Genomic DNA, 27979 nt, shown 5'->3' with positions numbered 1-27979 from the left:
GCTCCGCCCCATGGGCGGAGCCTCCGTCCAGCGCTCTGGGCGCACGCGCTGCCTGCCCAGCCCGCGGCTCCGATCCGCCGGCGCCCACGTCCTCCCGGGAGCGCGCGCGCCGGTGCGGGTGCGTGCGTGAGCGTGCGCGCCCCCGCCGCTTCTGCCGGTGCTGCTCCCGCGCCCTCTGCCGCTATCCCCGCTGCCGTCGCCGCCGCCGCCGCCGCCGGGTCCCGAAGCGCAGCCCCGGCTGAAGAGCGCGTCGGCCGGCTGCCCAGGAGCGCCGCGCAGGGAAGAGCGGAGCCGCGGAGTCGGCGGGCGGGCGGGCGTGCGGACAGGTGAGCTCGCGGCGGGCCGGTGGCCTCGCGTCAGGCCGGGCAGCCGGGCAGCCGGGCAGGCGGGCGGGGGTCTGGGTGACGGGGACGGGATAGGCGAGCGGGGGCGGGGCGCGAGGTGAGGGTGACGCGGGGCCGGGTGAGGGGGTGCGGGGTGGCGCGGCGCAGGGCGTCGGGCCGCGCGGCCGCAGCCGGAAATGGCGGCGACCCCCTCTCCCCCTTCCTAGCCCTCGGGGCGGGCCGGGGTCGGCGGTACGGCCTCAGAAGCGGCGGGAAGGCCTAGGCCGTGCGCCGCGGTCGGGCCGCCGGGCCCTCACTGGGGGCGGCCAAAGACCTGACATGCGGCCGCCGGGCCCTCCCCCCGGGGCAGCTCGCGCTCCGGGACTGGGGTCTGTGCAGGGCGTCCCCGCCTCGGGGAGGGTCTTTCCTGTCCTGCGGGTGAGAAGGGGAGCGCCACCGGTTCTGGAGCCACGTAACCTATGTCTGGGTCATTATGTTTATAGCTCACGGAATTGAGCTTTATTCCTTGACGCTGTGTAAATTAATCTCGCGGGTGAAAATCATCCAGTTTGTAAGAAGAAAACGCTTTTCTGCCTCGGCGGGACATCATTTGAAGCGGTGCCTGTGTTGCAGTCATACAAGAGAGGGTCAGGATCTCATCCTTGCGGGTTCGAACTTGTTTGCGTTGAGGGGCTGGATTAAGGACTCGCCTTTTCTTGTGCCTGAGAGATGAGTTCTCAATATTTGTTCGGTTGTGCTATGCAGGGAAAGGAAGCGAAAGTTTCCGGGTTTTTTTGGTTTCCAGGTTTAGGCTTAATACGGGTCATAACTTGAGAGGTGGCTCTGTTGGATACCTTTGTCCTTACTAGTTGTCTGTTTAAAAACTATCTGCTAACCTAACAGTTATTCTGCCCCATCTGTAATTTGGTTGCCTCAAGGCGGAACTTCAGCCAAAACTCTTGAGATTTTATGTTTATTGATTTGCTTCTGTCTTGTTAAACGTGGTGCTGAGTTTCAGGATCAAGGCACCTGTCAAACTTTGAGGGATGAAATTATGAGGCAGGACTCACAGGCTTTGAAAAACTTCCTGCCTGAGAGCTGCACAGTTCTCCTTCCACCTGTGTCAAGGTTGCAGAACTTGGGTTGCCTCGGATGGGACTTCTGATGGCGTGTGGCCAAGCCAGGGGCTGGGTAGCTGTTACTTCCAGCAGCATGGGGCTGTGAGGGGCACACATGCTGCTGGAGCCCGTTGCCTGGACCTCTTAAATGTGGTGAAGGCAGAGCATCCAGGGGGTTATCTGATGAGCAGACACTTGGGAGGCGCATGGAGGAGGCTCGGCTTTGCTGAGGGGGCCTCAGCTGTGGACCACTGTGGCCTGGGATGGGGACTCTTGTGGGCAGAGATGCCTGTCAGTCCACTCCCAGCCTCTGTAACCAGTCTCCTCCCTCTGGCCCCTGTCTCATTCTGACTCCTGCCACAGTGGCTTCTCAGCCTGTTTCTTAACAGACTTCCTTGCTCCTTCCTGGCTCTACCTAGATCACTGGCATCGTTAGCCTCAGGGCAGGCAGCCCTTCCCCAACCCCCTGCCTGCTGTTTCAACTCAGTTCAGTTCAGTTGCTCAGTCATGTCCAACTCTTTGCATCCCCGCGAACTGCAGCACACCAGGCCTCCCTGTCCATCACCAACTCCCGGAGCTTGCTCAAACTCATGTCCATCAAGTCGGTGATGCCATCCAACCATCATTCTCTGTTGTCCCCTTCTCCTCCTGCCTTCAGTCTTTCTCAGCATCAGGGTCTTTTCCACTGAGTCAGTTCTTTGCATCAGGTGGCCAAAGTATCAGAGCTTCAGCATTAGTCCTTCCAATGAATATTTAGGACTGATTTCCTATAGGATTGACTGGTTTGATCTCCTTGCAGTCCAAGGGACTCTCAAGAGTCTTCTCCAGCACCACAGTTCAAAAGCAACTCACCACCTCCTGTTCCCTGTTTTCCTTCCTTGCTTAGTTTTCCCACTGCACTTCATTCTTCTAATGTCCTACTTAATATATTTATTATAACTTAATCTTTCACTATGAGGTAAAGTCCACAGGGAGCCTGTTTGTGCAGAGAACAGGGGCTGGCACGTGCTGCATGCCTGGGAAATACTGACAGAGAAAGTGGAGGTGACGAGCTTAGCAGCAGCCCGCGTCTCTAGGAAGTCACTGTGGTGAGTGTGGAGTCCTTGAGGTGCTGGCTGCTAAGGGAGGTCTGGCAAGTTACCTCCCCTTTGGGAAAGCATAACCAGTTAGCGGTGGGTCAGAAAGATCTTTGGACCTCCTTGTAAACCTTTATGCAACTTTTAGTCTATAGTTAATCCAAAATAAAAAGGTTTTTGTCAGCTCTTGTCTTCAGTTAACTTCCCAAAAAGTAAATCCCACACATTGGCCTCAGATACTCAGTGACATTTGTTGATAAAATGAGTGAGGTGGAGTAACCCATTAAAACCACATGAAAATGAGCTGTCCCTCAGGCGTGCTCTGAATCCTCCTTTGTGACGGAAGGACTCAAGTCATTTCCAGAACCTTCACTCAGTGAGTTTATGTTCTTGGTTTTCATTCACTGTGTTATCGTGGTACCGGTAACACAGATACCACGCGTCTCTTGGCCCTTTGTGTTCTTGAGCCCCCTTGCTCTCAGAGGGTGGGTGCTCTGTGCTCCAGGCTGAGCTACCCTAAGGACTAGTGTTTTGTTCCGTCTCAGTCCTGGACTTGGAGTCAGGCCTCTGTGCTGGTTCCTGTGCTAACTTCCCTGCCACTGCCACCACTAGGCAGAATCCCTGGCAAGCTGCTGATGGCACATCTCAGAGCCTAGGCATGACGTGCTTGCCTTGGTCATGGGCTGTAGTTGATGCTCAGTGGGTGTCAAATGAATGACTAAAATGCTGTACAGCAGCTTTGCGGGGGTTAAGGGAACAAGGTGGAGTTTTATACAAGGTGAGAGTTTGCTTCTAAATTCAGGGACTAAAATGAGCATGATTTGTTCAAAAAATTTATTGGGGTGTAATTGATTTTACAAATGATTTTTTTTTTTTTGGCCACACCACAGGGTACGTGGGATCTTAGTTACCCGAACAGGGACTGAACCCACATTCCCTACAGCAGAGTCGCAACCACTAGACCCCTAGGGAAGTCTGCAAATGATCATGATAGACACAGATATAATCACCCTTGAAAAAAATTCCCTAACTCCTTTTAAAAGTAGTTTGTACAAGGTTTAGAGTATAGAGTGCTGTAGGTGAACCATATCTCAGCCAATGAGGTCAACCAGTTTTCCAGGAAGGAGACAAATTCCTGTGTCTTCAGGAGACAGGTGTGGCACATGATGACCAGCTCTTGCACAGGCAGTGTGGAGGAGACTCTTAGCTCTTGATGGCGCCCTTATGGGTCTCCCGGTGCTCCCCACACAGCAGTTAAGAATGCAGTGCTTCCCAATAGAGCTCCCTTTTATGTTCTTGTTGGCTGGGCAGAGCGGAGCATTATTGAACTGCAGACTGCCTCTTGATCCGTCACACTCCTTCCCTATCTGTGTTGGCAGGGCCTGTGCTTGAATTTCCTTCCTGAAAGAGGACAAGACTCAGGCTCAAGTGCTTGACCACTGAGATGAGGGTCGTGGAACCTGCGCTTACTGCCTGTTGGGGAGTACAGGAGATATAAGTAGGAAGCTGTGTCCTCAACTGCTTCCTAAATACAAGTGACAAAGATGCTAAAAAATGAGAATATCCATATTTTACGAAGATGCTACTCCTTATTTAAGAGAGGGAATGAAGGAACTGTTGGGACCTCCTTGGCGGTCTGTGGTTAAGACTCCATGTTTCCAGTGCAGAGGGCATGGGTTCCATCCCTGGTCGGAGAACTAAGATCCTGTATGTCAAAAGGGGTGGCCAAAAAAGAAAAGAGGGAACTGCTAGGCCTACTGTCCTGATGGTAGGGCCACGCTTAGATAGTGACATCGCCTGAAGAGGATTAATAGCAGTCTGTTACTGGTCAGTCGAAATTCAACCCAGAAGATTTAAGGATTCGATTACCAGAACAGCCTTTAGTTTCAATTTTGTCTTTTGTCACCTTTGCATCAGTTTTGTTTGAGGATGTTATATTGGTGAAATGATACGTTCTGCCTTAGTTCTTGGCACTGGCAGACGTTTAATAGATTTTGTCTTTATTAGGTAAGAATTGTTTGCAATTCCAAGAGCTTTGCAGACATATTGGTAATTCACATTGGTGAGACCATGCATTCAGTGGATGTCATGAAAATGCCCTCATGTTTCCTTTTCAGGGGTTGTCTGTGTACTTCAGAGCTCCACTTTACTCACGAATCTTTCACCTTTGTAGGTGTGCCCCTGTGACTGGTTTTTAAAACTTGGTTCTGTGACAGAAACCATAGTCCTTTATTCATGACACATTAAACCCAGCTACCCAAGTAATATTTTTAAATTGTGTGATACCTTATGAGTGATCAGTGAATATTCCTTGACTGTATGAGTATAAATAAGCCTTATTCATTATGAGTTACTTACAATTTTATTGTCCTTTTAATTTTTCTAGACTGAACACAGAGCACTGGAAAACATGGTGGTTTACAAAGTGGAACGTACAGTCTCCGTTGCTGTGTTCTAAGGAATTCTATTGGAGAAGGAAATGGCAACCCACTCCAGTATTCTTGCCTGGAGAATCCCATGGAGGAAAGAGCCTGGTAGGCTACAGTCTATCAGGTCTCAAAGAGTCCCACAGGACTGAGCTATGCCAATTGGTTACAAAGTTGCAGTCCTGAGAGTCAGAGGATTGGAATGCTGACTTGCTACCCCTATGGGCTGTGCCCCGCCCTGGCTATCTCTGGGATGACCAGCTTCTTTCTTAGAGAGCTCTCCCTAGGGCCCTGTGCCTCCGTTCTCTGGGCGGGTGGAGTGGAAATGTGCTAGACTGAACTCACCTGTCCTGGCCTGGCCTGTGGTGCCTCAGAGGTAATGAATTAAGGGCTGGGGACCAAGATCTTGGGCCCCTGACACAGCCTCAACTCAGCCAGACTGGGCTCTGCACAGGGAGCAAGTGCCACCTGCCTGGCTTTTAGTTTCCCTTCTATTATTGGAAGGGATTAGCAGCATAGCAAATGTTTGATTTTTAGCTAGGCGGTCCCATTGAATTTTTCTTTATTAAGTAATGTCTTTCATCATGAGAGGGTATCTCTAAGATAAATGGAAAATTCTGGGTCAGAGAATACAAACTTTATTGTTTTTGCCACATATTACCAGATTTGTATACCCTCTGGCAGGTACAAAGGATTTTAACACTTTTAATATTTTACATTTTGCTGCTCACTTAGGTACTGCTCTAGGGTTTGATAGTAAAATGTGAGGATCTTTTTGACCAGTTGTAATAAATTTTGCTGTGTCCTTTAAATTAAGATTTTTAAATAGAAAAGAGTGATAGGTTTTGTGATAGACTTTTTCTGATGCATGAAACCAGGACACATCTGTTTTCTTGTTTTGTTTTTAACTGAAAAAAGAAATTGTATTCCAGATAACAATGTTTACTGGGCTGTTTTGTTCAAATTATTTATTTATGTATTTTGGGCTCTGCTGGATCTTTGTTGCTGCACAGGCTTTTCTCTAGTTGTGGTGAGCGGGAGACACTCTCTGGTTGCAGTGCACGGGCTTCTCATTGCAGTGGCTTCTCTTGTTGCAGAGCATGGGCTCTAGGAGCACAGGATTTGGTAGCTATGGCACACGGGCTTAGTTGCTCCAAGTCTTGTGGGATGTTCCTGGACCAGGGATTGAACCCGTGTCTCCTACATTGGCAGGCAGAGTCTTTACCACCAACCCACCAGGGAAGCCATTTACTGGACTGTATTTACTTTTGAATCACGAGGCTCATCACATGTAAAGTTAAAATTTTTAGTGCAGTTTAATGACTCAGTTTCATTTTAAGATGAAACTAGAATCTCTGTACTTTAAAGATTATCTTTGAAGTGTTTTTTAACTGTCTAGTTGTATTTGTCTTCAGTGTGAAGCGGTTTGTTCTCCTCTACAGTTCATGTGGAGGAGGCTCTTCCCCCCCCACCACCCCCCCCCAGCTGCAAGCCCTCTGAAGCGATCCGCTTGAGAGGCAGCCAGGCTCCTTACTGTGCATCCGCCTTAATCCCTGGGACAGCTTGCATGGGTAGCTGTTATCCAGTTGCGTAGATAAGGAGGCACAGTGACGTGCTTGGTATTGGGGGTTAAGCACAATCAGTGTTGTCACCCACCTTGCCATGACAGCACGGGATTTCCTTCTTAAAATGCCGTTTCTGTTCGTGCCATTTTCTCTTGCATCATTCTACCTGGTTGGGTGATTCTAGCTGACTGTTACCAGCAGCATCCTACTCCCTGGTGTGTGTACCAGTGTGACGCCCACACTTGTTTCATCTGTCCCTGCCCTTTCTTTTATTAAAAATTGATCCATGACTGAGGATAACTGAGGGGGCTGTCCTGGCGGCCGAGTAGGCCAGCTGTCCAGCCATCTCATCCTCACTCAGGCTGGCTGATCGCAGTGCACATAGGTGTTAGGGGCACTCTTGGACCTACTGGCCTCTGGGGGTGCTATGCAAACCTTCATAAGCATCTGTGGTCTACATTTTTCCTTTTTTTTTTCAAGGCTGGACTGTGCAGCCTGTGGGATCTTAGTTCCCTGACCAGGGGTCTAACCCTGCCCCCTGCATTGGGAGCACAGAGTCTTAACCACTTGACTACCAGTGAAGTTCTTATGATCTGCCTTTTACTTGTAGCATTCCTTAAACTGCTCACAGTATTGCACTGTCATGAGGTAAACCTGTCATTTCATTAGACCCCTGTGCTGCTCTCTGGAGTGGGCGGTGGTCTTTGTCCTGTCCCCACCCTAGAATGACCATCCAGCTGATGAACAGCATGCCCCTTTGTGGTGATCACAGGGGCAGAGTGTGTCTCAGTGAGCAGCAGCTCGATACAGCCTTACCTGGTCACATGCTAGCCCCCTAAAGCCTTGAAGGCAGGTGTTTTCTTATATTTTTAAAAGGCAGATGACAAGAAGGCAAATTAGTGAACTTTGGATTTTATATCAAAAGTATATGTAGCAACAACAAAAAAATGGATGCAACAGTAATGTTCAAGCTGAGAGTTTGAATATAACCTTCCTAACTTTAATTCACCATTATGAACTTTGTCTGTCTGTGTAGTCTTCTCATCTGTAAATTGGAGGCCAAAGTAGTAATTGCTCATGTTTATCATGTACCCAGTACTGTTTTCCTCAATTTGCAGGAGCCTGCTCACAGACACTCCATGCCAGGCCAGCTCCAGCCCTACTGGATGAAAAGGAGGTGGAGGTGTTGAGTAACTGCTCGGGTCCCTGAGCCCATAAGTGGCAGAACCGGGCTTCAGCCCAGGCAAGTGACCTGAGAGCTGCCCTCCCACCCCTACTGGACTAGGTACCTGCCCCACAGACCTCTTGGTCTAGAGCATGTATGCCCCAAATGCCTGTACATGGTGAGCACACCTAGACTGTAACTGCCGTGTTGGTGAAATTTCTATGATAATCACGAGGCCTGTCACCAGTAAAACTGCAACAGCACGTATGTGTCTTGATGCTCACCTCTGACATCAGACGTCTCTTTACAGATGGCTTGTCACCGGGTGGTTGGTGCAGCTCATACTTGGTTTCGTGCTGGATTTGACAGAATGGTTGGTTTTGGTTCTGGCTTCAGGGAGCTGGCCCACTGCTTCTCAGAGACAGTCAGCCCACAGTGGGAACCCTGGGCTGGCCAGCCCCAGGGGGCGGCCCTGGCTGGTGAGACACAGAAGGCATCATGGCTGCATCTGCCACGTTTTATGGACTTTCACCCACTGTGTGTGTCTTAAGCTTCCATTCATTCTGGAGTTGGAGAGTCCAGTCCACTCGCTAGGGGTGGCGCTGCCCCCAGGGTGATGGGTCATTGGGTTGTCAGTGTCATATCCTGCACTGCTCAGCCCCCGGGCTCTCTTGAAGCCATAAGTAGGTCTCTTAGCCTGCGCACTTCTGAGTGACTGATTTCGGTCACAAGCATTTTCATGTGATGTTCATAGTTGAGGATTTGAATGTTGTGAGGATCCTTCCTGGTGGTCATTCACAAGAGTGGCCTTGTCCCTGAGCCTGTCTGCCTTTTCTGTCATAGAACACGTCCCTCCTATTCTTCAGTCTGCCTGCTGACGCACAGCCTGTCCACTGAAAGCCAGGGGCAGCAGATGGCTCCCTGGGTGGAAGGGGTCTGTGACTTCAGCCCTCTGAGATTGTCGGCGTTCTGAGTGTAGAACACCAGCACCCAGAAAGCTCTGCTGCCCATTGCTTTTATAAGAAACACTTTTGCCTTCCACTGTCTAGTTTCACATTCAGCTTTGGGAATACATTAAGGTTTTCTGGAAATGTTTGGTCATAGCATGGTCCGCCCAGAATCTCTTGCTGCAGCCTTGTGCATAGGTCGCACATGTTAGCTCCAGTGCTGAGATGGCGGGTATGTCTCTGTGACTGTCGGTCATGCTCTGGGTGTGAGGGTTCTAGCTCGCTTTAGGCCCCTTTACACTGAGGCAGTGTTGCCCTGCTGTTTGCGCCTCAGGGACGCTGACCAGGAGGGCCAAGGTGGAAGTGAGGCACTGCCATCCACACTGGGCCGTCGGCAGCCTCCTCTTGGAGTCATAGGCTTTTGAGAATGTTCGACTCTCCTTGTATTCAAACATGTAAGTTACTTTGATCAACTTCTGACTTTTTCCTTTTGACTGAAAGCATTAGGTTATGAAAGAAAATCATTTGGTTTCTGGACATAAGTCACAACCGATAAAATTAATTCCACAAACACACTGACCGCTCTGCCAGGACTGAGGCAGCACTCGGTTTATTCCTCAGAAAGGCTTCGAATGTGACCCTGCTGGGGCCTTTCCATTTCCCCCAGGGGTGTTGCTAAGCCCATGCCGGTCAGCCTGTACAGGAGCACACGCACTCAGTGAGCAAGCGTGGCTTAGCTGCTGCTCTCTCATGGGTTGGTCCTCCCTTGGACACTTGATGATAGCATTGAGTCCTTCTTAAAGAGGAACCTGTTTTACTCACTTAATTGTCTCTCTCTGTTCTAAGCTTGCATCACTGTTACTTTTTATTATTCTTAGAATTAAGGAAGAAAGGTGTCATCTTTAGAAGTTGCTCTGTTTTCCTAGCCAATGTAGAAATTCTGTACATTTGACATTCATTTTAAGTTAGGAACAAAGGTAGCAGATGACCATGATACTCGGCAGCATCTCTTCCACATCTCCCATGTTGGCTGATTCTGCTTATAATCAGGTGCATTTCTTCAGATGCACCTGTGGTCATCGGTGGCCATTTCTCCTGCTCTGCAGTGTACTAACATTTTCCTGCTGGAATAGATGATGAGCTCAGGGTTACACGTGCAGACCATGGGTGTTCCTGTGTATCTGTCCCTGCTCTGGGGAAAGCTGGCCCTCCCCTGCCTGAGGAGGTGCCCCAGGTCCTTTTTTCCAGGTTCATCATGGATTGTAAAGGAAGATCCCTTCAGAGAAGAGGGGTCAGCTGTCTTTGGGACACCAGTTGTGTCTCATCTTTAGTATTTTTGTTTTCAGTGAAGTTTTTTTTCTGAGGGTCGGGCCCTGGGTGGGGGGAGGTGCGCACCAAAGCAGCTGTCCCTGAAGTGCTGGCTGGTGGTCCCTGTCGTCACCTGACAGACCCTTGCTCCTGCTGTCCTGACTGAAGCTGCAGCGTCCTTGTCGTCCTGCCCAGTGTAGTGTGCTCCTGTCCCCGTGTGACAGACTTTGTCCTGCACTGTCATCTTACAACCTGAAGGGCATTGGCCTCTATTCCCTCCTCCTCCCTCTGACTTTTCTTTGTCCTTTTACCTTTATGCTGTCAAGGCATATGTTTCCGTTGGTCTGTAAGTTTACTGTTGAAAATCCGTAAGTTATTCCCACTTGTGGAAACACTGTTTAAACAGAGCCTGGTCCCTGCCCTGATGAGGTTTCCTCGCAGAGTAGTGCCTCTCTCTCCCCAGATTCCTAACAGCCATTCTTACACTATTAGCCTGTTTCTTAGCTCCTTTGTGTTCAGACTGCCCATGATATGATGTGTTATTTTTGTGGCCTGGAACTTGCCTCTGGGCACTCCGTCCTTCTGCCCCTGGCAACACAGCGGCTTTCCAGGCTGCCTGTCCAGCCACACTTCTGGGATGACCAGAGGTGGGAAGGCTGCAGTGCCCATGGCAGCCCTAGAAACTGCATCTCAGGGGAGCAGAGACAGTGAGTGGCCCGCTATGGCCTTGCCCCACTGCCTGCCCCTGGAGGATCACAGAGCACGCCTGTCTGCACACTGGGAGGTGTTACTCTGGGGATTACCTGCTCAGGGCTTTTTTTTTTTTTTTAATTTTTGGCTGTGCTGGGTCTTTGCTGCTGTGCAGGCTTTTCGCTGGTTATAGCCAGTGAAGGCCACTCTCAGGCATGGCCTTCTTGCTGTAGTGGCTTTTCTTGTTGTGGAGCACAGGCTCTAGGGCTTCAGTAGTTGTGGTGCATGGGCTTAGTTGCTCTGAAGTATGTGGGCTTTTCCCAGATCAGGAATCCAACCTGTGCCTCCTGCATTGATAGTGGATTCTTTACCACTGAGCTACCAGGGAAGCCTGGCCCTGCTCTTTTTTAAAGACAGTTTTTTTAGAGCCACCAGGAAAGATATTATCAAGGCTTTTAAATCTACCTTGTTTTCATAGTAGGTGCTTGTGTTAAAACATGATTGTTTTAATTATTATGTAATGGTATGTGTAGAAGTAACAAAGAATTTGTAGCTCTTGTAGGAATTTTTGAGACTACCTCAGGTAATTTTGAAGGTTTTTGAATACAGTATCCTTGGAATGAAACCTAATAGAGAGCCTCCGCACTCCTCCTCCCAAGACCTCTCAGAGAGAAATGCTAGTGCACCTGCTGGGCCCAGGGAGAGACGGGCCGCTCTTCAGGGCTTCTGGGACTGGCTGGCATCACTTGGATGAGTGGAGCTGGTCTGTCTCTCACGCTCGCTCAGGTTAACTCCAGGTGGAGAGGTTACCTGTGGGCAAGGCAACAGAGCTTTAGAGTGCAGTGTAGGAGAAGTCACTGTGGATTAGGGGATAGAGAAGGATTTATTGAACAAAAATGGGGGAAAATAGATCGATACATTTACAAAGATTTGATATATTCAGTTACATAAAGATTAAGAGGGCATTTCCTGGTGGTCCTCTGGTTAGGGCTCCACACCTTCCCTGCCGGGGGTGAGGTTTCGGTCCTTGGTCGGGGAGCCACGATCCTGCATGCCTCGGCCGAAAAATAAAGAGTGAGAGATGTGTTACAAGGTAATGGGCAAATAGATAACATTACTGAGTGGTTTGTGTAGGAATGGGTAAGGTGGTCAGTCTTACAGCTTTTACCACAATTGATAAATGTGTGAACTTGAATTCATGATAAATAAAAAGAGAGGGGTGGGAATTGGGAGCCCTGGGGTGCCCACCTTTGCGGGGTGTGGTCGGCCCTTCTCTCAGACCCTAAAGTCCCACTTGTAGGTACACATCCTGCAATAGTTCTTCCTTACCTGTTTTTGGTGAAGGACCAGATTATATTTTTTGTAATTTCCAGTGTGTTTACAGGCTGATACTTTTGTGAACTACAACAAAAATGATCAGCTAGAGGAATAAGTTGCAAACCAAACAAGAAACACAAGTCCAGATTTTTTTTTGAAATTTTTAAAAATAAACACACAGTAAAATGGACCTTTTCTTGATGTAAGGTTGTCTTGAGTTTTATTTTATTTTTGATAGTTTATTTATTTTTGGTTGTGCGGGGTCTTTTTGTTGCACAGGCTTTCTCTAGTTGTGGTGATCAAGGGCTGTTCTGTAGCTGCAGTGTGCAGGCTTCTAATTGTGGTGGCTTCTCTAGTTATGGTGCACAGACCCAGTTGCTCCATGCCATGTGGGATCTTCCCAGATCAGGGATCAAACCCGTGTCTCCTGCAGTGGCAGGTGGACTCTTAATCACTGAGCCACGAGGGAGTTTTGATCCATAGAAATTTTTGTGACCATCACTCTACTCAGGGTGTGGACCACACTCATCTGTAGCCTCCCCGGCGTCCATTGTTCTCTCTGTAGACGTAGCCTTGTCTTTTCGAGACCATCATGTTGGTGGCATCGCAGAGAGTACAGTGTCACCGAGAACGCTCCTCGTTGTATGGCAGGTGCTGCATTCCTTTCCAGGGATGTCTGTGGTGTTCATCTTCCAGTTTGTTACCCTTTCACAGGGATGTATGTGTTGTTCCTGGGTTTAGTTACTATAAATATTCATGTACACATTTTCTGTGTGAACATCAGTTCCTGTTTCTCTTAAATAAATGCTTAGGAGTGGGATTGCTGGGTCATGTGAAAGCCTATTTTTACCTTTATAGGAAACTTGCAAACTCTCTTCCAGAGTGGCTGCCCCATTTCCTGTGCTGCCAGCAGTGTTCGAGTCTAGCCTCTGTCACCCTCACCAGCACTTGGTATTGCTGGGTTATTTTTAATCTCTCTTGATAAATGTGTGTGTAAGTGTGTGTGTGTGAAGTGACTAAGTCACTTCAGTTGTGTCTGACTCTTTGCAACCCTGTGGACTGTAGCCTTCCAGATTCCTCTGTTGGGATTCTCCAGGCAAGATTATTGGAGTGGGTTGCCGTGCCCTCCTTCAGGGGATCTTCCTGACCCAGGGATCCAGCCCGAGTCTCTTATGTCTCCTGCATTGACAGGTGGATTTTTTACCGCTAACACCACCTAGGAAGCCCTGATAGGTGTGTGATGGTACCTTATTGTAGTTTTAAGTTGCATTTCCCGAATGGATAGAGAGGGTGTCTCCTCCTGTAGATACCTGGTGCTGTTCTGACAGTTGGGGAGTCTTGCTGTCGTGACCTGAGCCAGCAGGGCATCACCCTGTGCCTGGTGCTGCCCTAGGGAGACCTGCCAGCAGGAATTGTTCAGCAGGTTGAGGACCCAGTAGTAGCAAGACCTGGGAATGGCCAGGCATCCTCCAGTAGAGGAATGGATTGATAAGTTATGATTTGCCCCCAAATGGGATTTGTTCAGTACTAGGAATGCATGAATTCCTAGGAATACATCTAACGAGGAATACATTTAACATACAACTAACATACATCTAACATACAACTAGGAATACATCTAACAAAAACAAATCACAGAAGGCTGCATATACTGTATCGACCATTTTTTAAAGCTCAAAGAATTAAAACTAAATAGTTTTTAGGGAGAAATTATATGAGGTAAGTTTCTTTAAGCAAGAGATTGTAATGACACTGCTTCAGGTATATGGGGAGAATGCAGGACGTTTCACAGTTACTGGTAATTTTCTAGGTTTTAAATTGAAGGGTGGGATGGTGTTTTTTTTTTTTTTTTTTTTTCTCACAATGCATCATGACTTCCATGTGGCATATCTTCCTTTCTGTGTATCATAAAACATCTAAAAGAGATGTTTTCACGTCTGTTCTTTCGAAGTATTGCTTTTTCCTCCAGTAGTAGGTTGAATTCAATAACAACACCTCATGAACAGTCAGCACTTGCTGAGATCACACGGGGGGATCAGGAGTGCACGCCCCTCTCCCTTGAAGATGTTTATGTCTTCCCTGAGCTTGGTTGTGGCTGTGAGGATGGGGCTTTTTGTCTGTTCATTTGTTCACTGCTACCTCCCCAGGTTTGAGAACAGGTGCTTCATAAACATTTGTTGAACAAACGAACAACACAAACATTTGCTCAAGACCCAAGACAGCTCCAGAGGACTCAGTGGGCTCCGCTGCACATCGTGCGGGTGCCAGGACAGGCTTCCGGGACCTGGGTGTCACTGCAGGGTTGGGAATCTAAGGAGAGGCTCCACATAGGAGGGGGCAGGGCATTAGAGGACTCCGGGTGCTCAGGGTTAGCAGAGCGTGTTGTCAGGCCATGAGGCCCAGTGGGTGCAGTGGCAGGAAGAGGCTGGTGTCAGGCTGGGCCTGTGTCCAGAAGGGCCTTGTGGGACAGGCCGGGGCCTGGGCTCTGACACTGCAGCCACTGAGCTGGTGGGGAGGACCTGAGTGGGATGTAACAGGAGCAGAGCCATGCTTCACACACCATCCTGGTGACAGCCTGGGAGGACTGGCTGTATCCTCCAGAATCCTTACCAGACCCTGGCACTTGGAGTTGACGAGCTTGGACTAACTAGAAGGCTAACTTTTGAAACGTGTGTGAAAATGGTGAGAATTTTACATTTAATAGTTTTTATGCTTGGACAGCATTTATTCCATTAAAACATCTGTTTAAATCATGTTCATAGCAGCTGTTTTTTTCTTAAAGGGCCAGACAGTATTTTTAGCTTTCTGGTGACAGTCTCTGCTGAGAGTAGCCACAGAATGGAATGACAGGCACATGGATGTTTTTCTGTGTTTCCATGAAAGTTGTGAAAACAAGCACCTGCTCTGGCAGATTGGAGACTTTGATGTTTCATTTGGTTTTATGCTGCTGTCTAATTTATGTTGAGTCACCTTACTTACAGCAGGTGCTAGATTGTTTTTCCTGTTCTTAATTTTTGTATAAATGAAGTCGTTTTGTATTTAGCTTGTTTGTGTAACACATTGTGTTTGAGATTTTATTGCTTGTGTCAGTATGTCCTCCTTTTTTATTGATGAGTAGTGTTCTGTATAGATTAGACCAGAAATGATCAGTTCCCCTGTTGATGAGCATGTGTATGGTTTACTTTTCTTAGAGCTGATGTTGTCCACTTCACACAAGACATCTGCTCTGCCCCACCCCACTGCTCCTCTGTGCAAAGGGCCACATAAACCCCACAAGCCAAGACTGAGAATTCTGCTCCCAAAAATCCTGTGGTGGTGTTTTTTTTTTTTTAACAAAAAGGAAAAAAATCATCTATTACCTACATGCTTCCCATAATGGGAAGCCTGTGGCCTTTGTTCCTTCTAAAGATACTGGTTTCTCTCTGGTGTTGTTTGCCCTCCATCCAGGTAGCTCTTGCTGGTGTCTTGTATTTTAGGTTTTGTTATGGGTTTTGTCATGGGTTCTCTTAGTCTCTGCTGGAAACTGTTTTCACTTCAGCCTTTGTTTCTGAGTGATATTTTTGCTGGAAACAGAACTCTGGCCTGACAGGTGTTTTAGCTCTGCACCTTCACTTTGGGTGCCACCGCTTTCTGGTTCCTGTGACCTCGGTGAGGAGAGTTGAGATCATGGCCCACTGCTCTGTAACACGTCCGTTTGCTCTTGAACTCTGGTTTTCAGCAGTGTGGCTGGTGGGTCTTGGCTTGTTTTCTCCATATTCGTCTGTGCTCTGCAGGTAGGGGATCTTACAGTGGGCTTGTGTTGCCTGTTCCCCTCACAGTGCTCCCAGGCATCTGAGCTCATCTGCCTCAGCCACCGCTCCCTGGCCTTGGGGTGGAGTCTCCTGCCCAGCCCCCAGTGTGCATGTGAATACTTTTGAACCCTGTGATCCTGAAGAAGGGTAAATACCCTTTGCCCTTTGAGACAGATGTGTGTCCTGTGAGCAGAGTCCCCGTCATTGGCACCCAAGCAGAGCGCATTGGAATTGGTCTTTGTTGATCGGGCATAGGGCTGCACTGTTGCTGTGCCAGAGTCCATACCCACCAAGGTGATGGGAGGGACTTCTTCCTCGGGGCCAGTTTGTACTTCATCTCAGGGCAGAAGCTTGCAAAGGAGGGGTCTCACTTCCCTGTCCTTTGATACACGCTGCAGCTGGTGATTGGGGGCAGGTGTGTGGTGCTGAACTGTGGCTGGTTGTTTTGACATGCTCGTCCTCTGCCCGTCCAAATGCCTGGTGCCCTGAGCATGCTGAGCAAGTGGTGTGTGGAGCTTGGGAGTCCCAGCTGGGGTGCTGTGCCCCATGGGAGTCCTGGGACTGCACGGTGACAGTGGCATTGGATTTGTCTTGTTGGTTTGAATTTTCCCGCTTGCCGGCTGGCGGCTTTCCAGGCAAGTTGCCAGAGCTGACAGTGCGTAAACCATGATTGGAAGTAAGCAGACAGGATGACAGTGAGCACTCTGGATGGTTTCTGTAAAAAATGCCGTCACCTAGTCCACAGCTTTTCCAGCAATTTTTTTGTGGGAGTAGGGGTGGGGATGCAATGCTCTTGCTGCTGTCTGGCCTAATTGCTTCGTGTTGTGAAAAATTTGAGTTTTACCGTCTCGATTGGAAATGCATATTCATAATGTTTCTTGCCCACGTCTTCGTTTTACATTTATGCCAAGTTAACTTTGAGGACTAAAAAAGAGTCACAGTGACTACGCCTACACTTGCTCACAGCACACACATGTAAGCCCATTCACAAAACCCAACTTCCCTAAAATGAGTCACAAGAGAGCCATGATTTGACCCCTGGGGCAAGGGGTATGCCGGTTGCTGTCCTTAGATCTGGTATCTGGGTGCACACTTGTACCCATTCTCTTAGACACAGTGTGTTTTCATGCCTCAGAGGCAGAAACTTGCAACGTGGTGGTGGAGACTGTAGATTTCAGGCCCATAAGACAAGTATTTATTGTCTTGTCCTTTACAAAAAAGCTCGCATGCCAACTCTAGAGTGATGATAATCCTTTGACAAATAGCACTGAGCAAGCCTTGACGTTCAAGTCTGTTCTGCCTTTTACTGTACCCAGCTTGCTGAGACAATTAAATTAGGCTTGAGCTGTCCAGACTGATTGCTGTGCTGTCAGTGGTTTTATTCAAATACAAGGTTGTTTAGTCCCTTACTCTTAGTGTTTGTGATGCCAACTCTGATGATACAAAACTGGGTTGGAGGGAGTCCATGCAAGGATGTTCTTGGGTTCTTAGGAGGATTTGCAGTTGACTGGACCCTGGTTGTCAGGATCCTTCATTTACGGCCCTTTGATTGGCTCACAGCCAAAAACACATCCCCAAATGGACAGCTTGCTCTTGGGCGCTAATGAGAAAGGGCACTGTAGGGACTGCTGGAGCCTTGCTTATTGTTAGCACATGGAGACAGGTCCACACCCGTAGGGCTGAAGGCCCTGAGGACCAGGAAGGCTGAGTGCTCAGTGAAAGCAACAGCCCGGCATGCAGAAGTTGTGTTTCCTGGACGTGAGTCATGACAGGTGCCTCAAGTTCATGCAGTGCAGAAAAGCCTACAGAAGACCATGATTTAAAAAAACAATAGTATGGGAATAGTGGTAGAGAACGAAGTCTTTTATTTTTTTAATTATTTATTTACTTTTTATTTTTGGCTATGCTGGGTCTTCATGGCTGTGTATGGGCTTTCTCTAGTTGTGGTGCGCAAGGACTATTCTTATCAGAGCACAGGCTTTAGACACATGGGCTTCAGTAGTTGTGGCTCTTGGTCTCTAGGGCGAGGGCTCAGTAGTTGCGGCTCACCAGTTTAGTTGCTCCACAATATGTGGAATCTTCCTGGAATCAGGGATTGAACCTGTGTCCCCTGCATTGGCAGGTGGATTCCCATACACTATACGCCCCGGGAAAGTCCAAGAAGAAATTTTTTTTTTTTTTTTTTTTTAAGAAGAAATATTTTAACCTCTACTCCCTGGTGCTTCTCAGAAACAACCAGATCACCAGACACATTCTGAAGATATTCACATCGTCTTTTAAGTAAAAGTGTTTGTTCCAGTTTTCCTTGAATTTGGCAAACGAGATGGAGGTGATACCAATGAAATTGCTGCCCCCTCACCTTTACCCAGGGGCACCCATGGGGCTGCCCCACTGTATCGTCACCCCCACCATGCGGTCCAGGAGGTTCACAGTCGGCCTGTCGCTGCTCCTTAGGTGGGTTCTTGCATTTCTGTGCATTTGTCACTTGCCTGCAGACCTGTCACCCTGGCTTCCCGTCTTAACTGGCTGGATTTTATCACCACCTCGTTTTTTTGGAAGCTCTTGGTTCCCAACAGTCTTGATCTGTGTGAGCATGAGCCTGCTCTTCTGTGGGGAGAACCTGCCTGGTGGTGCCAGTGTCTACTCCGAAGGTCCTGTCCTGCCCCACCACACTCTGGTGCCCAGCGCCATAGGGGCTCCAGCTCCCGGTTGGGGAGGGGAAGCTGTGGGTACCAGGGACTCAGAACGTGGAACCTGGTTTTTAATCCCTGGGTTTGAAGAGATGTGTTTATTTTTTTATAATATTTTTATTTACTTATTTATTTGGCTGGGTTTCAAGAGGTATATGACAACCCATTCCAGTACTCTTGCCTGGAAAATCCCATGGACGGAGGAGCCCAGTAGGCTGCCGTCCATGGGGTCGCTGAGGGTCGGACACGACTGAGCGACTTCACTTTCACTGTTCACTTTCATGCATTGGAGAAGGAAATGGCAACCCACTCCAGTGTTCCTACCTGGAGAATCCCAGGGACGGCGGAGCCTGGTGGGCTGCCGTCTATGGGGTCGCACAGAGTCGGACACGACTGAAGTGACTTAGCAGTAGCAGCAGCAAGAGGTATATTTATTATTAAACAAATATTGGCCTTAAAATTTGGATATAGGTGCTGGCAGTTCACTGAAGTTAAGAAATCTAACTTTAAGGTTTTACTAGTCAGTGGTCTGTCTGTGCGTGAAGAGACAGGTGTGAACCACAGAGACTGGCTCACCCTGACTCATCCACGTGTGTGTTGTGTTTCCTCGGGGTGGTTTTGTCGTAGACCAGGAAATTCTGCCACTTGGTGCAGGAGCATGGAAGTCTCAGGCATTAGTGGTGCTGGGGAGTCTTGACTTAGATGCTAAAGTTTCACAGGGCCTTCTCGTCAGTCACATTAAGTAGCTGGCACCTCTTAAAACTCAACACTCAAAAAACTATCATGGCATCCGGTCCCATCACTTCATGGCAAATAAATGGGCAAAAAATGAAAACAGTGACAGACTTTATTTTCTTGGGCTCCCAAATCACCGTGAATGGTGACTGCAACCATGAAATTAAAAGATGCTTGCTTGGAAGAAAAGCCGTGACAAACCTAGATGGCATATTCAAAAGCAAAGACATCACTTTGCCAACAAAAGTCTGTCTAGTCAAAGCTATGGTTTTTCTAGTAGTCATGTATGGATATGAGAATTGGACCATAAAGAAGGCTGAGCACTGAAGAATTGACGCTTTCCAATTTCGGTGCTGAAGAGGACTTTTGAGAGCCCCCTGGACAGCAGGGAGATCAAACCAGTCAATCCTAAAGAAAATCAACCCTGAATATTCATTGGGAAGACTGATGCTGAAACTGAAGCTTCAATACTTTGGCCACCTGATGTGAACAGCCAACTCATTGGAAATGACCCTGATGCTGGGAAAGATCAAGGGCAGGAGAAGAACGGGGTGACTGAAGATGAGATGGTCGGGTGGCATCACCAATACAATGAACATGAGTTTTAGCAAACTCTGGGAGATGGTGAAGGACAGGGAAGCCTGGTGTGCTGCAGTCCATGAGGTCAGAGTTGGACATGATTTAATGACTGAACAACAACACAGTTGATGATGTAGTTAACTTCTGTGGAGCAGATACGAAAGTATTAGTTGTTGGTATTTTTCTGTGGGTGGGCTGTAAAAGGGTTATTCAGTAGGAACTGAGTAGCTGAGAATAAAAAGTAATTTGTCAAAGTTGTATTTTCTAGAACATTTCTCAGGACCAAAAAAATTACTTAGCAAGTAATAATAAACTTGACATAGTCAAGTTACTTCTGCTGTAGAGTAAATTCTTAGTAATGGAGACTTGACGAGAATATGCTGTCATTAACATCATTGAGGGTTCTGAGCTCCCTGCAGGCCCTGCCCTGGTAGTGAGGACGTGTGTCCTTGTTTCTAATCCAGATGAGGTAAACGCCAAGTGCTGCAGTGACCTGGCCATGCCGACAGCTGGAAGCTGTTAGAACTGGGCTTACCCTGGTTCCAGAGCCCATCGGCTCTGGATGGCAGTGAGGCTCGACGGTGACACACCAACGTCACAACGTTCTTTGTGCCCTTTGGTCTGGCTTGGGTCCTGACTGCACCTCTCTGTGCTTCTGTTTGTGCCTGTGACAGTTGTCGTTGTGCCTGGGGGAGCCTGGTCCCTGAGGAACCCAGTCTGGAGGGAGTTCATGTGCTTGTGTCCTGGTTGTGATCAGAAGTGACCCTCCTCTGAAGCAGTTGCCGCCACTCTTCTTACCACATGTTCTCCTTTTCCTGTTTCTTGATTTCCTTCCTCATTTTGCTGAAATGCTGTCCAGATCGTTGGTTCGTTCAGGATATGCAAGCTGTGCTTTTCCCAAACTCCTGCATTGATGGACTCTTAGGACGAAACTCCTTTATCCTTAGAGCTGGAAGCATGTTTTGTTTGGGGAAGTTCTCAGCGCCCAGGACATGGACGTTTGACCTTGCTGCTCTGCTCTGCGGGGCTGTAGTTTGCACACTTGTGTTTTCTGTCAGCACTAATTTTGTTTTTGGTTGACTATTTCTTTCTCAGTTGGCTGTATTCTCTGCCTTTCAAATTCCCACTAGATGGAGCTTCTCGTTTTCTACTTTGCATATGCTGGTTCCCTTCCGATGTTCCTTGAATCATGCCTCCTCTGTTCTCTGGCCTCTAGCTGTTACAGGCAGTTATGCCCTCTGCTTTGTTGACAGCTTCCCTGCTCAGATGGTGATTTCCGGAGCCTGCATTCTCTTTCTGTGCTCCTTGTGGTCATAGATTGCTGTAATTTCAGTCTCTGAGGATAGTAGAACTGTTTGGGGCAGTTTTAGGTTTACACAAAAATTGAGTACACTGTTCAGAGAGTTGCCTTGTACTTCCTGCCTCTGCCCCCAGTCCCAGTTTTTTGGCATTGAGTGGTACATTGTTTAGAGTGATGGTCTAACATTGATACAGATTAACTCAAGTCCACAGTTTACATCAGGGCTCACTCTTGGTGTTGCACATTCTTCTGATTCTGACAAATGTAATGATGATGTGTATGTAGCATTGTGGAATCAGAATAGTTTCACTGCAGTAAAAACCCTCTGTGCTCTGCCTGTTCATCCTCCCTGCCCCCAGCCCCTGGCAAACACTGGTCTTTCTACTGTCTTCATAGGTTTGTCTTCTCCAGAGTGTTAGACTGGTAGAATCCTGCAGTGTGTGTGTAGCTCTTTCTGATCAGCTTCCTTCACTGAGTTAAATGCATTTAGGCTGCTCTGTGTCTTTTCATGGTTTGGTAGCTCATTTCAGTCAGTACTAAGTAACACTCCACTGTCTGGATGTACCACAGTTTTTTATCCATCACCTGCTGAAGGACATCCTGCTTGCTTCTGAGTTTTGGCAACTATGATATATATATATATACCAACTTATTTTTAAGTAGTAGCTTATAATCACACACAGATTGTTACATTAGTAATGAATTTAGAAATGATGTCTGTCTTCTTTTCTTTGAACTGCATGCTGTTTCAAAGTGTATTGTTTTCATAGTAAACACTGAGGTTTTCCTAGATACTTTCCTTTTGGGTCTCTAATCTGTTCGTGTTGGGGACATACTGTATACGAGTTCAGTCCATTTAATTTTTTTTTTAATTTCGGGTGTGTGGGTCTTCGTTGCTGCACACAGGCAGCTCTAGTTGTGGTACACAGGCTTATTGCAGTGGCTTCTCTCGTAGCAGAGCACAAGCTCTAAGCTGCAGCTCAGCCGTTGTGGTGCACGGTCTTCATTGCTCCACAGCATGTGAAATCCTCCCGGACCAGGGATTGAGCCGTGTCCCCTACATGAGCAGGCAGATTCTTTACTGCTGAGCTACCAGGGAAGCCCTCTGTCCATTTAGATTTTTGGAAGCTTGTTTTAAGGCCCATCATGTAAAAGTGTAAGTTCTGTGGATGTGGGTGTCACACAAGTAATTGGGTAATGTTGGTTGATAGTGTTCTTCAGATTGTTGGCATTTTCCCTAACTTTGTGTGTGTTTCTGTTCTGTCAGTTTCTGAGAGAGGGGTGTTAAGATTTTTGTGACTGTGAAATTGTCTGCTTCTCCCCTTATTTGTCAAAACTTTTTTATGTATTTTGAGACCCTGTTTTTAAAGTGTGTCTCTTGCATTTTTATCCATTTGACAGTGTCTTCGTTTCACTGGAGCTTTTCATCTGTAGAGTTTCCTTCTCATTTTTCTTTCAGCTTTCTAGCTAGGCCCCCTTATGTTTTTACTTAGAGGTTGCTCAAGGGATTGTGGTAAACATACTTAAATTTTTATAGCCTACTTAGGGTGACAGTTGGAGAAGGCAATGGCACCCCACTCCAGTACTCTTGCCTGGAAAATCCCATGGATGGAGGAGCCTGGAAGGCTGCAGTCCATGGGGTTGCTGAGGGTCGGACACGACTGAGCGCCTTCACTTTCACTTTTCATTTTCATGCATTGGAGAAGGAAATGGCAACCCACTCCAGTGTTCTTGCCTGGAGAATCCCAGGGACGGGGGAGCCTGGTGGGCTGCCGTCTATGGGGTCGCACAGAGTCGGACACGACTGAAGTGACTTAGCAGTAGCAGTAGGGTGACAATATTGTAGCAGTCAGAAACTGCCCCTTATCTTAACGTGGGACCACTCCTCACTCCTTTCTGCTGTAGATGAATGTGTTGTATTTGTGTGTGTTGTGACCCTCACAGAGTGCTGTAATTTTTTGCCTCAAATAGAATCAAGTCTGTCTGCTCTGTGCTGGGAGTTTTAATCTGTATTTTCTGATATTTTCTCTGTGTTCTCCTTGTAGACTAGTGTGCCATGGCAGACCAGAGACAGCGCTCACTCTCTACCTCTGGGGAGTCCCTGTACCATGTACTGGGGCTGGATAAGAACGCAACCTCGGATGACATTAAGAAGTCCTACCGGTAAGAAGCCTCCACCCCCAGCAGCTCCTGCATGGCTGTCTTATATCTCCCTGTTTCCCTGGCCTACTTGCAGGGTCACAGTAGCAGTTCTATTGTATCTCATGATTGTTACCTTAATGTTTTCTGGGCAACAGAAAACAGTCCCTTGTATAAATAAATTTAAAAAAAAAAACACAGCCCCTTACATAAATAAATTTTAAAAACTAAACTAAACAGCTCCTTGTGGGTCATTTGAACTCCCTGCCCTGGAGTAGAGGCCTGGGGGGCAGGTCTGAGTGTGCTGAGCTGTGACTGTGGGTTAGTCTCCACACCCTGGGGCGGCCTTCCCTCTGAGCTTGCCCCACCCCCACCCCATGCAGTGTCTCTAAGACACTGTCATTGATGCAACCACCTGACACAGTCCTTTATGGTCTCCCTTATCTCCTTATCAGACACATTTAAAAAGCCTTTGCTGCCCAGTCCCTGCCCTTGCCTCCATTTGACAAATGTTCAATGAGCGTCCGGGACACTAGAGGGCAGCAGTAGGGCTGGCAGCTCCTGGGGGGATTGGAGCAGGCTGCTTGCAGGTAAGCTCTCACAGGGCACCTGCTCCTCTGTGGATGGCTCTGGACGATTGCAGAAATTTCTGTTGACCCTGGCGTTCTTGAGTTCTGTGGAAAGTTAGCAGGGGAGCTGGTGACGGGTAAATGTATCTCTGCTAGCCCTCCATCCAGTGGGTGAATACAAAATGCACAACCAGCAGATGGTTTTGGTTTGCAGGAAGCTGGCCTTGAAATACCACCCTGACAAGAACCCTGATAACCCGGAGGCTGCAGACAAGTTTAAGGAGATCAACAACGCCCACGCCATCTTGACGGACGCCACGAAAAGAAACATCTACGACAAGTACGGCTCACTGGGGCTCTACGTGGCCGAGCAGTTCGGGGAGGAGAACGTGAACACCTACTTTGTGCTCTCCAGCTGGTGGGCCAAGGTGAGGCTGCGACTCCCACACTCGCATCCTGGCGGGTGGGTCTGGGCATGTGGCAGGCTCCTCATCCCTGTGGATACAGCAAAGGTCCAGTCCCAGCAGCTTTCGCTGGCCTGGTGGCCTGCCTGCAGCTGACCTGGATGCACAGAGTGGGGCCTGTGCTGAAGGGTGGCATCCACAGCATTTTCTTTTATGCGTCACTGTGATAGAAACAGGAAACACACTTTTGTCATCACAGTGTGGAGAGATTTGTTTTTGTGATTGAGAAGATGTGTTTGAAATGTCTACCTTGAGAAACTTGAAAAGATAGTATTGTTTTATATGGTAACATTACTTGATTTCCTGATTTTATTCAAAGCATATGCCATGTAAGGCCCGAGGGTGTGGCTCACTGCCGGGCACTGTGCTGTTGGAAGCCAGTCCGGCGGCTGCCAGTCCCCCTTCCCCCCCGCCCCCCTTCAAAATTTACTCTTCTTATGTAGCTGGTCTTTCTTTCTGCCTTTCCTGTCTTAATGTTCTTTATTCTTCTTGATCTGGGAAAGAATCCACTGTTGGTTGTGGACCCCTCTGTAACTGGGGTCGGCGGGGGTGAGGGCCAGGCCCCGGCTTCCTCACACAGCCCTGTCCCCCTCCCCCCAGGCCCTGTTCATCTTCTGTGGGCTCCTCACCTGCTGCTACTGTTGCTGCTGCCTCTGCTGCTGCTTCAACTGCTGCTGTGGCAAGTGCAAGCCCAAGGCGCCGGAGGGGGAGGAGACGGAGTTCTATGTGTCCCCCGAGGACCTGGAGGCGCAGCTGCAGTCCGATGAGAGGGGTGAGTGCGCCCACCGCCCGGGTGGTGCGCGAGGGGCAGGCCCAGAGCGGGCCCTGAACGTGTCGCCCTGTCTCATCAAACAGGAGGGCACTGACACTGTGCGGGAGTGTTTGTGGTGGCAGCGGGACGGTTGAGGTGTGAACGTGGACGCTGGAGGTAAAGCAGGCTCGGAGGGCTGTCCCCGCCACGGACTGTGGCAGCCGAGTAGGCGGGGAGGGCCGAGGGCCGAGGCCGCTGAGGAAGGCCGTGTGGGGCAGAGGTCCAGGCAGCGTCACCCTTTCGAGTGCTTGTCCTACGACCTCTGACCCCAGTCGAGCCACCAGGCGGCTGAGTGTGTCACACAGTGTCGGGGGCCATGAAGCTCACTGGCCTGACCTCACTCCATGCGTGTCACTTGCTTGCAGAGGCCGCAGACACGCCGATCGTCATCCAGCCGGCGTCTGCCACGGAGACCACCCAGCTCACGGCTGACTCCCACCCCAGCTACCACACCGATGGGTTCAACTAAATCCAAGATCAGTCAGCACCCGGCCACTCAACCTTAGAATCATGAACTGTAGTCACAGAGATGGCGTGGGAGCCGCCCTGGCCCCAGGAGGGCCGCGCCGACCCGCCTCTGTGCCCGCCCATCCACCCCCGACACATGAAGTGCGTAGCATGCAGTATTTAAAGCAGTTTAGCTACGGTCTTCTTCATCTTCTGTTGTTTCCTTTTAATAGCATGTATGGGTTATGTCCATGTCTGTGTGTGTTGTGGGCGTGTTGCAGCCAGACTGCATTCACCGGACGTGGGGCTGCCTCAGGACTCTCAGGCAGGTTGGCGTGGCGGGTGGATGGCCCTTGTGGGCCCTCACCGCCAGGTGGGCTCAGGCGGGATGGGCACTCTGTTTCCTGTTTTCATGGGGGCCTGAGGCAGGTGCTGCCTGATGGAAGCTGTGGGGTCTGCTCCCTGCCCTGTCTGCCTACCTTGCAGCCACAGACAGGGCCTCTGGACTCACTTGACAGGAAGGAGCTGGGCCTGGCTCCCAGTCCCGGGGTGTTGCCCTGTGGTACTCACGCTCACCTCATCTGCTTCACCTCATGGCAGGTATTCCCGTATCTGACCTGAGGCCCCTGTGCTTCGAGTGTGCTCCCTCCCCTGCTGGGACGTCCCTGCAGCCTCCATGCTCCCCTTCCCTGCACTGCCCTCCACATTCCTTCAGGCCCACCTGGCCTCTTTGTAATCCTTTCTTGGACCTCCAAGAACCACAGATGGTATCAGCGGCCCAATTAATGGTGGTCAGAGGGGCTGAATCCAGGCTGCCGGTGGCGAGTGGGCTGCATAGCCCTCTTGCTTCCCGCCCCCAACGCACCTCCAATCCACTTTCCTCCACCTGCTCCCTTTGGCCATTGTGGATGGTTTGGGCAGTTAGAGATGTCGAGCTCATGGAGGAAGGACCAGCTGGACCAAAGGCACACTCTGGGGAGAGGGTCAGTCCCCAGGAGGCCTCGGTCCCCTTGGCTCATTCACCTGCAGCCAGACCACAGAAGCTTTCTCACCTGTCTCAGCACCACCACCTGTGGACTGTCGGAAGCCAGTCTGTCTTGTCTGCGTCTAGCCCTGGGGTAGTCCACCACTGTGAGGACTTGGAGACGTGCTTGTGCTGGGCCTGTGCCACACCTGCACCTCGAGACCTGTGTGGCCCAAGCAGGCCTGCCTGGTTTCTGCAGAATGAACCTAGTGACCACTGGACTCCTCCTCAGTGTCCAGTGGGGGAGGTTGTGGGCAGGGGCTGCACGTGAGGAGGTCAGACGCACCAGGACACCCTCCCAGAGCCACTGTCCCCCACACCACCTGCCCACCCACGGCCCCAGCTTACTCGCTGTGCTGTGCTCTGCAATCACCAGGTCCAGAGGCACTTAATGGTATTGTTTTATTTGGGGTTTTTGCCTGTGAAAATGATCATGAAGACATTCAGTGAGAGGTGAGATAAATGCACTGGTATTAAATTAGAAATAACATGCTAAAATCAGACTTCTTAAAAGAACAAGGAATCAGTTATTTGACCTGTCCAGGACCAGGGAGGAGGCTGGTCTTTGGTGCCAGCCCCAGGCAGACATCAAGAATTCAGCCTGAGAGCAGGCCCTAGTCAGCCATCCTGTTTCTGGAAATAGCTTAGGAAACGAGTTGTTTTTCCCGAGAATGGCCAAAAAACAAGTTCAAAGCTTGGACTCTAGCAAGGCAGGCAGCCGCCCCTTCTGCAGTGGGTGGGTGTGTTGCTTTGCGGGTGGAAGACTCCAAGACCCACCCCCCCACAAGTCAGGGTGAGTCCCTTGCCAGGTGTGTCTCAGTTCCGGAATCTTACTTCTCATCTGCTAGAATCGTGACGATCCCCTGGAGAGCAGGGTGCTGTGGAAAAGGGGCAGGTCTGCAGGTTTGTTGAACCCAGTCTCCCACAGAATTGCAAAAATCTAGTAAATCATGATGACAATGACAACAATTCTCCTGGTGATGGTAACGATTGCATGAGGCCCAGGTCCCCAAGGAGCCAGCACCTGCTAGGTCTAGACCACACCCCTTCACCTGACCCTGACTCAGACCCTGTGTATCCTGCGTGTCCAGTTTGTTGATCTGGAAGCAGAAAAAGTCTGGGAACCTTCAGGCACTCACCCTGACTGGAGACCTAGGCCCCTGGCTGTGTTTCCCTGGTGAGCAGGGTATTGTGTCTGGAGCATCCCCTGTTCGTGTGTTCAGAGGAGACGACCCTCTCCCTGCTGTGGCGGGAAAGGAGAAGTGCTGTGGCTAGTGCTGTGGTGCTGCAGGAGCATGGGAGTGGCTGAGGGGTGGTCAGAGGCTGGTAGCCTGTAGATTTCTGTTTCTGCTTGGTGACATGGTCTCTTGTCTTCCTTGGGCGTTATTCTGTTTTCAAACTGCTTCAGACGTTACCGCTCGTGTGTGAGCCTTCCTGCTTCTCTGATCAGTTGAGCAGCCAGCACCACGAGGAACCCATTAGGGAACATGGACAT

The 27979-nt window shown here is 49.3% G+C and overlaps 1 protein-coding gene across 3 annotated transcripts; it reads left to right on the top strand.

Annotated features, from left to right (window-relative positions):
• Positions 1–72: 72 nt before the first annotated feature.
• Positions 73–27423, top strand: DNAJC5 (DnaJ heat shock protein family (Hsp40) member C5). 3 transcript variants are annotated; one of them, XR_011466530.1, is made up of 6 exons: positions 73–326; positions 23076–23193; positions 23953–24166; positions 24803–24974; positions 25058–25130; positions 25379–27423. XR_011466530.1 is itself a non-coding variant. In XM_070381381.1 (6 exons), the coding sequence occupies exons 3-6, from the start codon at positions 23087–23089 to the stop codon at positions 25480–25482; spliced, it is 597 nt and encodes a 198-aa protein (XP_070237482.1). In that variant the 5' UTR covers positions 73–326; positions 7627–7751; positions 23076–23086; the 3' UTR covers positions 25483–27423. The 3 variants fall into 3 exon arrangements, 2 of the variants coding, with proteins under 2 accessions (XP_070237482.1, XP_070237481.1); XM_070381381.1 differs by lacking the exon at positions 25058–25130 and adding an exon at positions 7627–7751; XM_070381380.1 differs by lacking the exon at positions 25058–25130 and having other exon boundaries at positions 76–326.
• Positions 27424–27979: the final 556 nt, after the last annotated feature.

Source organism: Bos mutus, chromosome 13 (assembly GCF_027580195.1).
Source record: "Bos mutus isolate GX-2022 chromosome 13, NWIPB_WYAK_1.1, whole genome shotgun sequence".
Classification (NCBI taxonomy): domain Eukaryota; kingdom Metazoa; phylum Chordata; class Mammalia; order Artiodactyla; family Bovidae; genus Bos; species Bos mutus.
Note: the sequence above shows the minus strand (reverse complement) of the source record. Positions and strands in the feature narration are given on the sequence as shown.

Excerpts from the sequence above, each read along its gene's own strand:
- DNAJC5 (XM_070381381.1), top strand. The coding sequence starts at position 23,087 with ATGGCAGACCAGAGACAGCGCTCACTCTCTACCTCTGGGGAGTCCCTG. Across the intron at positions 23,194-23,952 it reads GACATTAAGAAGTCCTACCG|GAAGCTGGCCTTGAAATACC; the intron begins GTAAGAAGCCTC and ends TTTGGTTTGCAG. Across the intron at positions 24,975-25,378 it reads GCTGCAGTCCGATGAGAGGG|AGGCCGCAGACACGCCGATC; the intron begins GTGAGTGCGCCC and ends ACTTGCTTGCAG.